Source organism: Dreissena polymorpha, chromosome 15 (assembly GCF_020536995.1).
Source record: "Dreissena polymorpha isolate Duluth1 chromosome 15, UMN_Dpol_1.0, whole genome shotgun sequence".
Taxonomy (NCBI): Eukaryota; Metazoa; Mollusca; class Bivalvia; order Myida; family Dreissenidae; genus Dreissena; species Dreissena polymorpha.
This window is the reverse complement of record NC_068369.1, coordinates 21,737,390-21,754,987: the sequence shown is the minus strand read 5'-3', so window position 1 is coordinate 21,754,987 and position 17,598 is coordinate 21,737,390. Positions and strand designations below refer to the sequence as shown.

The 17,598-nt window shown below is 37.8% G+C and overlaps 1 protein-coding gene across 4 annotated transcripts in view; it reads left to right on the top strand.

Moving 5' to 3' along the window:
- LOC127860906 (dual oxidase maturation factor 1-like) overlaps window positions 1-17,598 on the top strand; it is a 53,247-nt gene that overhangs the window by 28,189 nt on the left and 7,460 nt on the right. For all 4 annotated transcript variants that reach the window (XM_052399215.1, XM_052399218.1, XM_052399216.1 and 1 more), the window contains exons 4-6: window positions 6,942-7,076; window positions 8,738-8,797; window positions 9,784-9,937. In XM_052399215.1, coding sequence (XP_052255175.1) covers window positions 6,942-7,076; window positions 8,738-8,797; window positions 9,784-9,937 — 349 coding nt within the window. The remainder of the gene's footprint in view (window positions 1-6,941; window positions 7,077-8,737; window positions 8,798-9,783; window positions 9,938-17,598) is intronic.

Genomic DNA, 17,598 nt, shown 5'->3' with positions numbered 1-17,598 from the left:
GAACACAAATAAAATAATTTGATTCTACTGGAGTTCGAACCTTGGGCCTCACACATGTGAAGCTCGCGTGTAACCACTACACTACGGAACCGCTTGAAAAATCACCTTCTAACTAAGATATTAATAAGCTATTAATAGTCGGTTTAAATGTAAACCCGGAAGTTTAAATGCTGGATAGTGAGCGGGGTTAAAGGTCCATACCAAAGGGTCCGTACCACTGGCAAGATACGGGTCAGGCCTGCGGCCTTCTATATGTGGTTCTTAAAAAACAAACACTGTAGGATGACTTGATAGTAATGAGACTGGGGTGCTGTGATGGTGCTCCTCATTGATAAGCGACTGCTTCCTTTATCAAGACTCATTATTACAATTAAAAATACGTGTCGCGCTTTGCGCTCTTTGGCGCCTTTATAAGTAACTAGGTGGTTGCTAGGATAGTGGAACAAAGAAGTTTTTTTATACAAAACATAAAGTTTCACCGGTTCGCGTATTTGCCCAGTCTCTGTGATCTTTTATTATTGCCTAGTCCCTGTGATCAGTTATTAATTAAAAGAATTAGCTTTGCATTCATGGCAATAAATGTTGTAGTAAATGTAATAGGCACAAATGCAGTACTTATTTACACTAATTTACACAAAAAATCACCACTATGCAAGATATTCCGACAACAAAAATATATACATTGATCCTTAAAATAACTTCTCCTCCCATAAGCGAAAAAAAAGTATTACATACTAGTCGCCGCACTTCAGTGCGACGCCAATAATTTTGTTAAATCTGTGAACCGTTTCAGTTCAAGCATGTTTAAATATACTCGAGTGCAGCTTTTAAGTAAAGAAGAATGATGATATTAAATAAACCACGAAATATGCTTTAAATGTCCACGTTTTTGTGTTTAATCGTTAAACTGCCTTTTACCCGCTAAAATAATGACACAAGAGGTTTGTTTTTGTTATGTTTATCAAAGAAATACAAATATGTATCGTGCTGAAAGGCATTTGTTTGTTCAAATACGGATGCTCCTTGATAAGAAGTGCACTGTGTGCACTTTGTACGTTTTTGTTCAGTGTTAAGCACGGTTTGCTATCAAAGTTAAACAGGAAGATTGAAAAGGAGGAATATATTTTTTGGTCGTAATTTGGTATATGCACCCATTGAACAATTATCAACCGAAATAGCCTTATATCTATTGACAAAACATGTCTGTCAAAAGATGTTTGGACATGCACGGTTTGAAGACACGATTTTGTGCACTTAATCCTCGATTCTCCGCAGACCATCGAAGCGCGCATGTTATTCCAGTTTTTAATTGATTATTCCAGAATTAGCAACGAGACGTTGAATTTTGATATACGTTAAGTTTATTTGAACGTATTGGTATCAGTGTCTGTATTTCGAATAATACGAAGAACCACGTGTGTTAACGCTTCATTGTCCATAGAAACAGAAAACCGTAATCCTTGGTTACGGTTGTCTTGAAAATCATAATGGCATTCATGTGCATGCATTGCTGCGTCTGTCAATATGGTACGTGAGTATTGGCATTATCGTTCCATATTACGACATTTTTTGTTCATCAGTCATCATGACACAACATCTGGTGTACATAGCCACCCATGTTATCAACCTATCTATATTTAGCATGACTTGGATAAAGCCAACATGCGCAGTTCAATTAAATGATTTGATTTTTTTAATCACGTCATTTCATGGCAATCGTATTTTATGCTTTTTTCTCTTATTTTGTTTATCAAAACAAAGACAAGACAAAATGTAAGATATTGGCCAAGTAGAATACTAGTACTATTTACATGCCGACTACAGAAAAGGGAATATTTTGTTTTCTGGAAAACGTGTACGTCAAGGCTCTTGGTTAAGGTTTTTAACTCTTTCAGTGCTGGAACCGAATTTTGAAGGCCTTTCCAAACAGTTTGGATCCAGATGAGACGCCACAGAACGTGGCGTCTCATCAGGATCCAAACTGTTTGCTATTCTAATAGTATTCTTTGAAAAAAAATCGAAGAAAATGCTAATTTTAGAAATTCAGCAGACGACATTTTAGCAGACGACAAATTTCCCAGCATGCAAAGGGTTAAGCGTCGATACGTAAACATGTATCTCTATTTAACACTGACATAGGTCTCTGTTTGTCGATTTGCCCGCAAGATTTGATAACGACGATTTCCTGGTAGTCAATATTATAAAATATTAACAGTGCAAATACATGCATCTAAACAAGAAATCATTGGATGTACACTGTTTGCCTTATGCGATAAGCCGTTCTTGAATCGGATAATCTTAGCGTCTATAACTGATAGCCACGAGTGTGTGCCCCATGTAAGACTTGCACTTAATCCAATCGGTTGCACTTTATTTGAACTTCCTGTTCTTGTCGAAAAGTGGGTGCGTTAATTTCTTAGACTGCCATTATTATCTACCTTGATACTGTTGACTAAAACCATACCATGACTAGAAATGGCGCGGCAGAGGCCGACGCGTATCCCCACGCCGAATGTTTGACCTAGGTGTGCCCCAGGGTTGGTAATGGGGCCATGCATAGCTGAGATTGACCGTATTGTCATAAGAGAAGTTCATCATCAATTAGAAGTGAATCGGTGTAGAAAAGAAGAAATCATAGTAAAAGGCAATTTTGGGTGGGTGTGGTCTATGTGGGCGGGGCCCCAGGGTTGGTAATGGGGCCATGCATAGTTGAGATTGACCGTATTGTCATAAGAGAGGTTCAGTATCAATTTGAAGTGAATCGGTGTAGAAATGAAGAAATTATAGAAAAAGGCAATTTTGGGCGGGTGTGGTCTATGTGGGCGGGGCCCCAGGGTTGGGATTGGGGCCATGCATAGTTGAGATTGACTGTATTGTCATAAGAGAAGTTCAATATCAATTTGAAGTGAATCGGTGTAGAAATGAAGAAATTATAGTAAAGGCAATTTTGGGTGGGTGTGGTCTATGTGGGCGGGGCCCCAGGGTTGGTTATGGGGCCATGCATAGTTGAGATTGACCCTAATGTCATAAGAGAAGTTCAGTATCAATTTGAAGTGAATCCGTGTAGAAATGAAAAAAATATAGTAAATGGATTTTTTTGGTGGGTGTGGCCTATGTGGGCGGGCGCCCCAGGGTTGAGATTGGGGCCATGCATAGTTGAGATTGACCCTAATGTCATAACAAAAGTTCAGTATCAATTTGAAGTGAATCCGTGTAGAAATGAAAAAATTATAGTAAATGGAAATTTTTGGTGGGTGTGGCCTATGTGGGCGGGGCGCCCCAGGGTTGGGAATGGGGCCATGCATGGTTGAGATTGACCGTATTGTCATAAGAGAGGTCCAGTATCAATTTGAAGTGAATTGGTGTAGAAATAAAGAAGTAAATGTAAAATAACCTTAAAAAATGAGTGATAATTTCTGACGCGGCCCCACCCCAACCGCTATAACTTTTGACCCAGGGGTCAGATCAAAATTCCAAATAGTGCAGGGTCGCACATATGCTCATAGCTACCATATGTGTAAGTTTCAAGGTTCTAGTGCTTTTAGTGTAGGAGGAGATAGTGGCCAGGACGGACGGACAGACAGACGGACGGACGGCGGAGATAACCACAATATCCCCACCTTTTTTTCAAAAAGCGTGGGGATAATAAATTGGGAGTGACAAGTGGCTCAGTCGTTTATTGCTTCCGTATAGATACATGTACTGCTGATCATACATCAAAACGCTGATCGCATGAACAGTCTTGATCCAAGAAAAGGAAATCGAAGCCAAACGTAAATTATGATATAAAATTAAACTAAACAATAAAGATTTTTACAATGACATTTGATTCCTACATTGCCATTTTACACTATTCTGGTACCCTGCCTCTTTTAATGCGGTACAAGAAGTTACGTAGTGAAAGGGGAGGGAACTCCAGACAAATTTTACACATGATGCATCAATGTTGTATTGATATTTAATTGCCATAGTTGATCATGTTCTATGTTCTCTTTACCTAATTAGTTATATAGACACGTAAAGACGTGTGTGCAATCCGCTACATTCAAATATTGTTATGTACACAAGAGATACGCGTCGACTGATCCTGAACGAGCCTAAATACGCCTGGAAATACTTTATTTATGCTATAAATAATAATTGATGATACTTAGAATAATGACAACAAAGGTACATGTATAACATAGGTATATTATCAAAGGTGTAACAAACGTACATGATAAAAAAAATCACCAAATGATCTGTAAAATGTGCTTAAATTTGAATTAAATTAAGTAAGATATGCATTTGTTTGTCATTTGTAAACATTATTTCGTGGTATTGTGTTTCGAGATGTTTGACCGCAATAGCCGGCCTGCTAAGTTGCGCTTTGCTGCTAATCCGAGGATCTCGGGTTTTATCCAGGCCCGACCACATGACTTGTGAGAAGATAATTCATGAAGCCCTTTTTACTACTGATTTGATAAGTGCAGTTGTCTTCTACTGGCACACGTATGTGCACTTACTTTTTGTAAAACATCTTACCCAAGTATTGGTAAACTTTACGCCTATATATGACTCAAATACTCTTAAAATTCTGCTAAAATACTGTTAAAATTCAACTAAAATACTGTTGAAATTCAGCTAAAATACTCTTAAAATTCAGCTAAAATACTGTTAAAATTCAACTAAAATACTGTTGAAATTCAGCTAAAATACTCTTAAAAATTCAGCTAAAATACTGTTGAAATTCAGCTAAAATACTGTTGAAATTCAGCTAAAATTCTGTTGAAATTCAGCTAAATACAAACAAATGCATAATTAATCTGTTTTGTATTTTAAGCAAGCATAATTGTCCAATCCGTTGAGCAGATAATCTCCATGTATAAAGAACCATGACGTGCCATGACATCATGTTTCCAAATTTGTAATAAAATACATGTCATCTATTAAAAATAGTTCCGTGGTATTGCGATTCGCCGAACTGCTTTTACATAATAACGTTATCACCGCGAATTTTCTTTGATTTCGAGATATCAATTTTTCACATTGGCCAAGTTCTGGCCAATCCAAAGCGCATACATTTTGGGGTTATAACGTGCTTGGTTTCAATGTACTCATGATTTTAAACATTCTGACGAAACATGTGTTGAGAACTTAACCCGACATTTTTACGTTTCTAAACCCATAACATATGACCTCAGTTTAGTGCGAATCAATCTATAATTTGTAATCTTTAAAACATTTATATTATAATCACTATTTGGAAAGATTTTAACATGTGTTAATCAAGACAAAAAATCACGATATGCATGCACTTGTTGGCGCTATCATATCTTTTTGATAATGTTTGGTATATTATCAGCTATTCGGCTTTTAAAACCGTCGTTTTGTTTTCCGATTAAAGGGACCTTTTCACTTGTTGATATATTGAAAAAAAATGAGAAAAAAATGTTTTAGATTTGCAAATTGTGTTGTAGTTATGTTTTTGGATAGGAAAAAGTAATACTGAACATTAACCAGTCTCTAAAAAATCCATTATATTCATCTCTTGACGATTTAAAACCTGAAAAGTATAAAGCATTACAAACGCAAAACCAGTGTATACTTTGGATAATTTGGAAAGTTCTGTTGTTATCGTTATATTTTATTACATTACGATGATTTCTTATATAAAGAAAAAAAATACATGGATTGAATCGTGAGCACAAATGGCAGAGTGGTTTTAACGCTAGGCTTTTACTCCAAGGGACAGTGGTTCGAGCCCAGGTGTGAATGACTTTTCTTTCTTTAATTTTATGTTTGTTTTATACATGATCGTTTTAGTTCCGATGTTCACATTTATCAATTTAAAGCATTGGCCGACAAACTTTAAAACAGGACGAAATCTTTGAAAAGGTCCCTTTAAGATTTTCGTTTGGTAAACATATTATAAAGAAAGGCTCTAAAACCTTATCGCGTAAACGCTAATAATAATGTAAAAGTTACCGTAAATATTTTGTTATTTGTTGATACCAATAGCACACTACAAAATGGTTTATTTTTTCTAGGAAAATATGTGAACTCTCCTGAGTGTATTATATGGTTAAAACATGCCTCTGGTGCTGTCGTTAATGTCACCAGTTAGTGCAGTTTCAGTATGGCCTCACGCCAGGGTTGGTAGTACTCAGTTTTTCTGAGCATATTCACGACCTCTCCGACGGCAAACGACATCAGAAAGAATAAAAGTACGCCTCTCTCTGGAAAAACGGGGCTAAATGCTTGTGCGTAAAGTGTCGTCCAGAAAGCCTGTGCTGTCAAAACAGGCTAATTTGGGACTATAATTTTCCCTTTTTATGTATTATTCTTTTATAGTAAGTCTTTCCTTAACAAAACGTCCGTGTTTGCCGTAAGTGTCGTCCGTGATTAGCCTGTATGGACTGGTTTGCCGTAAGTGTCGTCCGTGATTAGCCTGTATGGACTGGTTTGCCGTAAGTGTCGTCCGTGATTAGCCTGTACGGACTGCTGTGTTTGCCGTAAGTGTCGTCCGTGATTAGCCTGTATGGACTGGTTTGCCGTAAGTGTCGTCCGTGATTAGCCTGTATGGACTGGTTTGCCGTAAGTGTCGTCCGTGATTAGCCTGTATGGACTGGTTTGCCGTAAGTGTCGTCCGTGATTAGCCTGTATGGACTGGTTTGCCGTAAGTTTCGTCCGTGATTAGCCTGTACGGACTGCTGTGTTTGCCGTAAGTGTCGTCCGTGATTAGCCTGTACGGACTGTGTTTGCCGTAAGTGTCGTCCGTGATTAGCCTGTACGGACTGCACAGTAAGTGTCGTCCGTGATTAGCCTGTACGGACTGCACAGGCTTATTATGAACTATACTTTACGCACATGCACTTAACCCCGTTTTATCAGAGCGAGGCTCAATTTAATGTTTCAATACTGTTTAAGCACGTCCTCATTATCGTTTTCGTTCTTTTCAGTGAGCATCTTCGGATACTGCTGGCAGATCGGAGAGGTAGGAGTTCATTCCCCCTACATATACCGGAGCAAAGGTCAGATTTCAGGACGACTGGGCGTCCACGTTGGTTTGCAAACAGTCAATCTGACTCTTGTAGGTGAGCGTCGTGTTTTTGTTTTTCTATTATGTAAATTATCACGTACTTTATCTGGATTTGTCCGTATGTGTTGCAAGTACAACTATAGTTACGTAAATGTGCAAATGTTCGATGTGTCGAACTCAATACTTGAACAATGGCCGATGACATCTCCCATGCTGTCAATTTTGAAACTCGGAACATTTATTAAGTTGGTATAAATGTATAATTTTGCCTTTCGGTTCTTAGTCAAGCATTTTGTTTTAAATCAATTTGATTATGTAACCGTGTGTTTTCGATTACCGCTCACATAGAAACCGAATATTGGTTAAAGTTGGAATATCAATAAAATATGTGACACGCAATTAGAGCACTGTCATAAAGTAAAATTCTTCTTGTGAAGATGTTACACAAGACAGCTTAATATTTCTCATTATAATATAGGCGCAAAAGGATATAATAATAAACTTTAGGAATAAATTAGCCGCGATTAAATGTATTTCCATGTTAACCTTGGATCGCGCATGCGCATAAAACGGATGTTGGCGTATGCTTTCTGTCAATTTGAAAATGTTTTGAAAAAGCTGAAATGATGAACAAAGAGTACATTAAAAAAGATAGTACAGTCAAGTAACCATTACCGGATTATTACCCATAGCGGATCATTTTGATGATCAAGACTGCGTATCGCGATAAATAGTTGACATTTTTAGATGATATTTTGCACACAGTATATTCAGGGCATGTTCTTTGAAACGCATTGATATAGTCGTAATCGGAGCTACTCTTTGTCAAACATTTCGGTATGTCTTGCTGACATGTATATAAAACTTTGTTGACTTCCGTCTCGTTTCCTAATCGAGGTTGAACATTGTTCGCGGCCAAATGCTATAACTCTGTTGGAAAGTAAGAAGTTTACGCATTAATTTAAAGGCCATTTAGTAGTCTTTCTGCCTGCAAAAGTCCATTTCAGTTTTGATTCATGTTTAAGATTGTGCAACACCTTAAATGAAATGAAGAATTAGGGCAATAACGGATCAAGCGTGATAATATGCGTATGGATAATATATTATATTAAAATAGATGCAAATTTTGTTGATTCTTACAATAAATGATCTAAATCTTAATGTTGTATTTATGTTCCATGTTCACTATCGATGATTAGATATGATTCAAACAATTTACATGGTTTATAAGATGCCCATATCTTTTCGATCTTTTTAGGATTTTCAACAGATACTTCACACAAGAACACCATGCGTAAAGTGTGGATACAAGATCACATATAAAAACAATTAATAACATGAATTCTGCGGCGATAAATGGTATCACAAATACATTTTGCCTGCGTTTAAAAATAAGACTATGTTATGAATCAGTAAGCAAAGGTAATATTTTATCAAACTGGTGTAAACAAAGTTTCAAAACATTTATTGCTTTTCACCAGAACAACTTAATTACGCTACTGATCCGGTAATGGTTACTTGACTGTATCAATTCTTTTTTTTTCTTTTCTGTAACTCTATTGCATTTTTGTCATTTATATTCTTACTGCAAAACACTGCTTGGTTGGTCACTTTGCTTTACAGGCCTTATTGCAATCTAGTGCAGGCTTGTTTATTTTATCATATGAGGTGATTAAAGGTGTCACTTTAAAAAAATGCACGATTGCTGTATTTTAGGAACTTTCACTACCGATGGGAACAGATTCAAATACAACGAAAAGATCACGCTAGGAAATAGTAAGTCTTAGTCCTGATTTATAGATCCATATGTAAATTCATCACTGGTACGAGGCGCTACTGAAATGGCACGGAATGGCAATATGATATAGTCATTTCTACTAAAATATACAACTAAAGTATACACTAAAATGAAGCTTTATTTGTCGTCCTCAAAGTCATAATAACAGCTCTCAAAAAAGGCATCAACTTCAATAAACAACCCAGTTTGTCAATATTTTTAAATTCTTTATCAACATAAACACACGGTTTTCAGCAATATCGGCTTTTGCTGTAAACACTGGTCTCTAGTGCTCAACTAACAAGACAAAATAATGTGCGCTCTCTTACTAAATAATTCGGCCAACAAAATAAAACCAAGTATAGCGGATCTTATTACATCATTAAACCAAGTATAGCGGATCTTATTACACCATTAAACCAAGTATAGCGGATCTTATTACATCATTAAACCAAGTATAGCGGATCTTATTACACCATTAAACCAAGTAAAGCGGATCTTATTACACCATTAAACCAAGTATAGCGGATCTTATTACACCATTAAACCAAGTATAGCGGATCTTATTACACCATTAAACCAAGTATAGCGGATCTTATAACATCATTAAACCAAGTATAGCGGATCTTATTACACCATTAAACCAAGTATAGCGGATCTTATTACACCATTAAACCAAGTATAGCGGATCTTATTACACCATTAAACCAAGTATAGCGGATCTTATTACACCATTAAACCAAGTATAGCGGATCTTATTACACCATTAAACCAAGTATAGCGGATCTTATTACACCATTAAACCAAGTATAGCGGATCTTATTACACCATTAAACACGTCGAGGATCTTCATACTCGTTTCAATTTGACAAATGTTTGACTTTGTGACACTTTATCTTGCCCTAAATGAGAGCAATAAACATGTTATTAATCTGTAAATTGTATATAAAAATACCATTAACGTTATCAAATCCTTGTTGTTCAGTCATCCAAGAGAGTCCGCAGCTCTGGACGGCCCTTGACCGCGGGCTGCCTCAGCCGCTGCTGTCCATGATAGACCATTTTGACACTGACGAAGGCGGTCTGAGATACGGACGTAGCTGCTTCATGGCAGGCTACTTTGCCAACATTCTTCTCTGGTAAGTAACGCGACTGAATGTTTTAACCCAATAATGCCTGGCGTCTAGAAAAAAAGGCCTTTGCAAACAGCGTACACCCAGATGAGACGTCTCATCAGGATCTGCGCAGTTTGCTTAACGGAATTTCTATAAGAAATATTCTAAATAAAGAAATAAATATACTAGACATTCCTCATTTTGGAAATAACTTGATCCAATTTAGAAGGATGGGAGAGTCCACTATGCATAAATGGGTTAATGATAACTAAATACGACGAAAAGGTAACAGTTTGGGATATGTTTTGAATCACAGGAACCCGATGTCATTAAAGGTTAGGTGTAATGAACAATGACTTTCCGACGTCATTAAAGTCAGACACTTTTATTAAACCGATGATTGGTTCAAATGTGGAAAGTTTTTATCCTGTATAGCTGTGCACCATTAAACAAAGTATTTAACTTTAATTGAATATAATAGTGACAAATGGGTTATAAAATTAACACGTCTTAATGCGACTTTCGAACTATACCCTACTGACACCTTTTGATTACTGTCAATGAAAATATCGTTATGATACTTCTCGTGAATGCTATAATGACTAGTCAATCAGTTAAGTCTTGAATGCTATAATGCCTAGTCAACCAGTAAAGCATTTGCGAGTGTAGAATGCTATAATGCCTAGTCAACCAGTAAAGCATTTGCGAGTGTAGAATGCTATAATGCCTAGTCAACCAGTAAAGTCTTGAATGCTATAATGCCTAGTCAACCAGTAAAGCATTTGCGAGTGTAGAATGCTATAATGCCTAGTCAACCAGTAAAGTCTTGAATGCTATAATGCCTAGTCAACCAGTAAAGCATTTGCGAGTGTAGAATGCTATAATGCCTAGTCAACCAGTTAAGCATTTGCGAGTGTAGAATGCTATAATGCCTAGTCAACCAGTAAAGCATTTGCGAGTGTAGAATGCTATAATGCCTAGTCAACCAGTAAAGCATTTGCGAGTGTAGAATGCTATAATGCCTAGTCAACCAGTTAAGCATTTGCGAGTGTAGAATGCTATAATGCCTAGTCAACCAGTTAAGTATTTGCGATTGTGTGATACTCTTGAATGCTATAATTACTAGTCAACCAGTAAAGTATTTTCGAGTGTGGAATCGGGAAATGAAGCGTTTTAGTGTCAAAGTAGCATTTAAATTAGATTATTTAGGAATTCATTTATACGCGCTAAAAGGAATTTATTACAGCGGTGTATTATGGATCGCCAAAAACTGCCTTTTGTTGAATAAGACTGATATGTTGGGTTAAGTTGACATTATGTTGGGTTAAGTTTACATTATGTTGGATTCATTTGACATTATGCTGGGTTAAGGCGACACTATGTTGGGTTAAGTTGGCATTATGCTGGGGTCATTTGAGATTATGTTAGGTTAAGGTGACATTGTGTTTGGTTAATTTGACATTATGTTGGGTTAAGGTGGCATTATGTTGTGTTAAGTTGACATTATGTTGGGTTAAGTTGACATTATGCAGGGTTAAGTTCGCATTATGTTTGGTGAAGTTGACATTATTTTGGGTTAAGTTGACATTATGTTGGGTTACGGTGACATTATGTTGGGTTAAGATGTTATTATGTTCGGTAAAGTTGCCATTATGTTCGGTTAAGTTGACATTATGTTGGGTTGAGTTGGCATTATATTCAATTAAGTTGGCATTAGGTTCGGGTAAGTTGACATTATGTTGGATGCAGTTGATATTATGTTAGGTTCAGTTTACATTATGTTGGGTTAAGTTTACATCATGTTCGGTTAAGTTGCCATCATGTTCGGTCGTCATTACAATATGTTCGGTTTATTCGGATCTCCTCGGTACAGTAGTTTTAAAATGGCGGATCGACTCACACGTGCGCTAATAAAGATGGGGCTTTCTGATCTAATTGCAAATTTCTGCAATGAAAAAAATTACGACGAAACGGTATCAAAACTAAAGACCCAGTCTTACAATGATGCCGGTGGAGCCCCGGTGCGTGATCCGGGATTTATCGGGATGAACCGGGGCTCTTCCGGGATGATCCGGGGCTCCGCCGGGGAGGACCGGGATGAACCGGGGACGACCGGGGACGACCGGGGACGACCGGGAACGACCGGCGCTCCACCGGGAAAGTATTCAAATGTTTAATACCACCGGGATGAACCGGAAGTAATCGGGAAGGACCGGCAACAACCGGCGCGGCATCGGGAACAACCGGGACGGCACCGTAGCTCCAACGGGGCCCATAAAGACCTCGACAGAGCTACGGCAACGCCCCGGTTGTCGCCGGTGTTGCCCCGATGAATGCCGACAGAGTCCCAGTATAGCTACGGTACATCGGTAAACCGGCGCTCTGCCTGGACGCCACCGGCATTCACCGGGGCTCCGCCTGGGCAATAACGGCGACGACCGGGGTTTAAACGGGGCGTTGCCGTAACTCTGCCGGGGTCTGATGCCGGTATAGCACCGGTTAGTGCCGGTGGAGTTACGGTATACCGGGGCTCTGCCGGCTTTCACCGGGAATCCACTTGGGCATTACCGGCGACAACCTGGGCTCTGCCGGGGCTTCACCGGGATAAACCGTAGCTAGTCCGGGGTTGAACGGGACTCTTCCGGGTGGTTGACCGGCTTCAACAAGGGCGGCACCGGGAAATAGTGTGACCGCGTTAAAAAATTGCTACTAATCATCCCGGTTCTCGCCGGTCGAACGGCGTTAGCAAACCGGGATGGACCGGGGCTCTACCGGCTATAGTGAGACTTGGGCTTAAGCGACGCCGAACTATTTAAACCTTCTCGGGTTGAATACGATTGGAGATAGACACAGATTTCTTGAAAAAATCCGATTGAACCGGACATAACGTTATGACAACCGAACATGATGTCAACTTAACCGAACATAATGTAAACTTAACCCAACATAATTTAAACTAAACCTAACATTATGTCAACTGAACCCAACTGTTCCGCTCTCGATCGCCATTGGCGCCAAATGGCGCTATTTTTTTTAAGTGGCTCCAATTTTTTTAAAGTGGCGAATTTCAAAAAATCGGTAAAATCCTATCCGAAAATGTACTGCGAGTCGAAAAGCACGCGACCGAGCATAAGCGGCCAGCGTTTGTCAGTTGTAAATATTGATTTACGACGATGTAAGCGACCTACTTTTGGGCCAGTGGAACCCCTGCAACATAATGCCAATGTAACCGAACATAATGCGAATTTAACCCAACATAATGTCATCTTAGCCGAACATAATGCCAACTCAACCCAACATAATGTCAACATAACCGAACATAATGTCACCTTAACCCAACATAATACCAACTTCACCCAACATAGTCACTTTAACACAACATAATGCTTACTTAACCCAACACAATGTAAACTTAACCAAACATAATGCCACCTCAACCCAACATAATGCCAACATAACCGAACATAATGTCACCTTACCCAACATAATGCCAACTTAACCCAACATAATGTCACTTTAACCCGACATAATGCGAACTTAACCCAACATAATGTCAACTTAACAACAAAAGGCAGTTTTGGCGTTCCATAGTGTATACCTACCGCACTGACATTGTCCGATGACACTAAACTCGATTTAGTTTTGATATATTTCAATCGTGAAATGAAACTTAATGAAGCGTTTAAGTTCCGTTGAAGCATGTGACGTAGGTTGAGCAAGACCCAATACAATGTATTCGCTGGAAGAGGAGGCATCGATCATCATCCGTTCAAAGATGCATTCCTATCGCAAACCTACCGCACAATGTGCGATGATATTAAAAATCGATTAAGTTTGGATATATTCAACGTTTCTCGATCAGTTCTTCGAGTAGAGGTCTCGTATAGCCGTTTAAAGGACTATCTTCTGATAAAGTCAATGTCATTATTTATCAATGGGTCGTGAAGAAGCCAATGTTCTTAGAATTACAAACATAATTTTCTAACGCTTATATTTAAATGATGTCATTTTTTAAGAATTATATTGATTTGCGCATGACATTCAAATTGCAAGGTTTTTATACTACACGGATATTAACGAGATAATAAAGGGCCGAACAGTTAGTAATCTAAATGAAGCTTTTGATAACCGTATGTAGGGATTTCTGGTTATTCCGGTAATTTGCGTGACGCGCTATGATATTACATACGCATTACTCAACATATTTTAAAGACTGTTATCATGCTTGTCCATAAAGTAACAGTTTTCAAACATTTTTATTCACATGCAAAAAAAAATAAATTACACTAAAACATCATCAGGGAGCAAAGTTACACAAATGACGGAGAGTAATACCCTTGTTTGGCGGACATTTAAAACGCCTTTTACAATAAAAGTGCCGTCATGATAACAACGCACTTAATTTACTAGTTTGATGCTGATGGAGACCAACAAACGAACTGGATTCGTTTGCGTACTTATCACTGCTGAATTGTTGACATTATCAACTGAGAAGAGCGTTAAAGCTTTGCTAACGAACTCTTAACCTAGAAACGTTAGCATTTAAATTTTATGTAAACAGTTTCAATTTGCGTTTGGTGGAATGTTGAAAAGATAATGTAAGCATCCATCCGGACTGGCACGTTTAATAGTGTTTACTTTGTTGTCTTGTTGGTTTACTGGGCGTCATCGCTGTTTTAACAAACATTTTAGCCAATTAACCAGCTTCCATTTCTTCTGTCTAAGCTATTTTACCTGTACTAAGTGCACCCATTAACCAACTTCCATTTCTTCTGTCTAAGCTATTTTACCTGTACTATGTGCACCCATTAATCAACTTCCATTTCTTCTGTCTAAGCTATTTTACCTGTACTATGTGCACCCATTAATCAACTTCCATTTCTTCTGTCTAAGCTATTTTACCTGTACTAAGTGCACCTATTAATCAACTTCCATTTCTTCTGTCTAAGCTATTTTACCTGTACTAAGTGCACCTATTAACCAACTTCCACTTCTTCTGTCTAAGCTATTTTACCTGTACTAAGTGCACCCATTAACCAACTTCCATTTCTTCTGTCTAAGCTATTTTACCTGTACTAAGTGCACCTATTAATCAACTTCCACTTCTTCTGTCTAAGCTATTTTACCTGTACTAAGTGCACCCATTAACCAACTTCCATTTCTTCTGTCTAAGCTATTTTACCTGTACTATGTGCACCCATTAACCAACTTCCATTTCTTCTGTCTAAGCTATTTTACCTGTACTAAGTGCACCTATTAACCAACTTCCATTTCTTCTGTCTAAGCTATTTTACCTGTACTAAGTGCACCTATTAATCAACTTCCATTTCTTCTGTCTAAGCTATTTTACCTGTACTAAGTGCACCCATTAATCAACTTCCATTTCTTCTGTCTAAGCTATTTTACCTGTACTAAGTGCACCTATTAATCAACTTCCATTTCTTCTGTCTAAGCTATTTTACCTGTACTAAGTGCACCTATTAATCAACTTCCATTTCTTCTGTCTAAGCTATTTTACCTGTACTAAGTGCACCCATTAATCAACTTCCATTTCTTCTGTCTAAGCTATTTTACCTGTACTATGTGCACCTATTAATCAACTTCCATTTCTTCTGTCTAAGCTATTTTACCTGTACTAAGTGCACCTATTAACCAACTTCCATTTCTTCTGTCTAAGCTATTTTACCTGTACTTAGTGCACCCATTAATCAACTTCCATTTCTTCTGTCTAAGCTATTTTACCTGTACTATGTGCACCTATTAATCAACTTCCATTTCTTCTGTCTAAGCTATTTTACCTGTACTATGTGCACCCATTAACCAACTTCCATTTCTTCTGTCTAAGCTATTTTACCTGTACTATGTGCACCCATTAATCAACTTCCATTTCTTCTGTCTAAGCTATTTTACCTGTACTATGTGCACCTATTAATCAACTTCCATTTCTTCTGTCTAAGCTATTTTACCTGTACTATGTGCACCCATTAACCAACTTCCATTTCTTCTGTCTAAGCTATTTTACCTGTACTATGTGCACCCATTAATCAACTTCCATTTCTTCTGTCTAAGCTATTTTACCTGTACTATGTGCACCTATTAATCAACTTCCATTTCTTCTGTCTAAGCTATTTTACTTGTACTATGTGCACCCATTAACCAACTTCCATTTCTTCTGTCTAAGCTATTTTACCTGTACTATGTGCACCCATTAATCAACTTCCATTTCTTCTGTCTAAGCTATTTTACCTGTACTAAGTGCACCTATTAACCAACTTCCATTTCTTCTGTCTAAGCTATTTTACCTGTACTAAGTGCACCCATTAACCAACTTCCATTTCTTCTGTCTAAGCTATTTTACCTGTACTAAGTGCACCTATTAACCAACTTCCATTTCTTATGTCTAAGCTATTTTACCTGTACTATGTGCACCCATTAATCAACTTCCATTTCTTCTGTCTAAGCTATTTTACCTGTACTAAGTGCACCTATTAACCAACTTCCATTTCTTCTGTCTAAGCTATTTTACCTGTACTATGTGCACCTATTAACCAACTTCCATTTCTTCTGTCTAAGCTATTTTACCTGTACTAAGTGCACCTATTAATCAACTTCCATTTCTTCTGTCTAAGCTATTTTACCTGTACTATGTGCACCCATTAATCAACTTCCATTTCTTCTGTCTAAGCTATTTTACCTGTACTAAGTGCACCTATTAATCAACTTCCATTTCTTCTGTCTAAGCTATTTTACCTGTACTAAGTGCACCCATTAACCAACTTCCATTTCTTCTGTCTAAGCTATTTTACCTGTACTAAGTGCACCTATTAATCAACTTCCATTTCTTCTGTCTAAGCTATTTTACCTGTACTATGTGCACCCATTAATCAACTTCCATTTCTTCTGTCTAAGCTATTTTACCTGTACTAAGTGCACCCATTAATCAACTTCCATTTCTTCTGTCTAAGCTATTTTACCTGTACTAAGTGCACCCATTAACCAACTTCCATTTCTTCTGTCTAAGCTATTTTACCTGTACTAAGTGCACCTATTAACCAACTTCCACTTCTTCTGTCTAAGCTATTTTACCTGTACTAAGTGCACCCATTAATCAACTTCCATTTCTTCTGTCTAAGCTATTTTACCTGTACTATGTGCACCTATTAACCAACTTCCATTTCTTCTGTCTAAGCTATTTTACCTGTACTAAGTGCACCTATTAATCAACTTCCATTTCTTCTGTCTAAGCTATTTTACCTGTACTAAGTGCACCTATTAATCAACTTCCATTCCTCTGTCTAAGCTATTTTACCTGTACTAAGTGCACCCATTAACCAACTTCCATTTCTTCTGTCTAAGCTATTTTACCTGTACTAAGTGCACCTATTAATCAACTTCCATTTCTTCTGTCTAAGCTATTTTACCTGTACTAAGTGCACCCATTAACCAACTTCCATTTCTTCTGTCTAAGCTATTTTACCTGTACTAAGTGCACCCATTAACCAACTTCCATTTCTTCTGTCTAAGCTATTTTACCTGTACTAAGTGCACCTATTAATCAACTTCCATTTCTTCTGTCTAAGCTATTTTACCTGTACTATGTGCACCCATTAACCAACTTCCATTCCTCTGTCTAAGCTATTTTACCTGTACTATGTGCACCCATTAACCAACTTCCATTTCTTCTG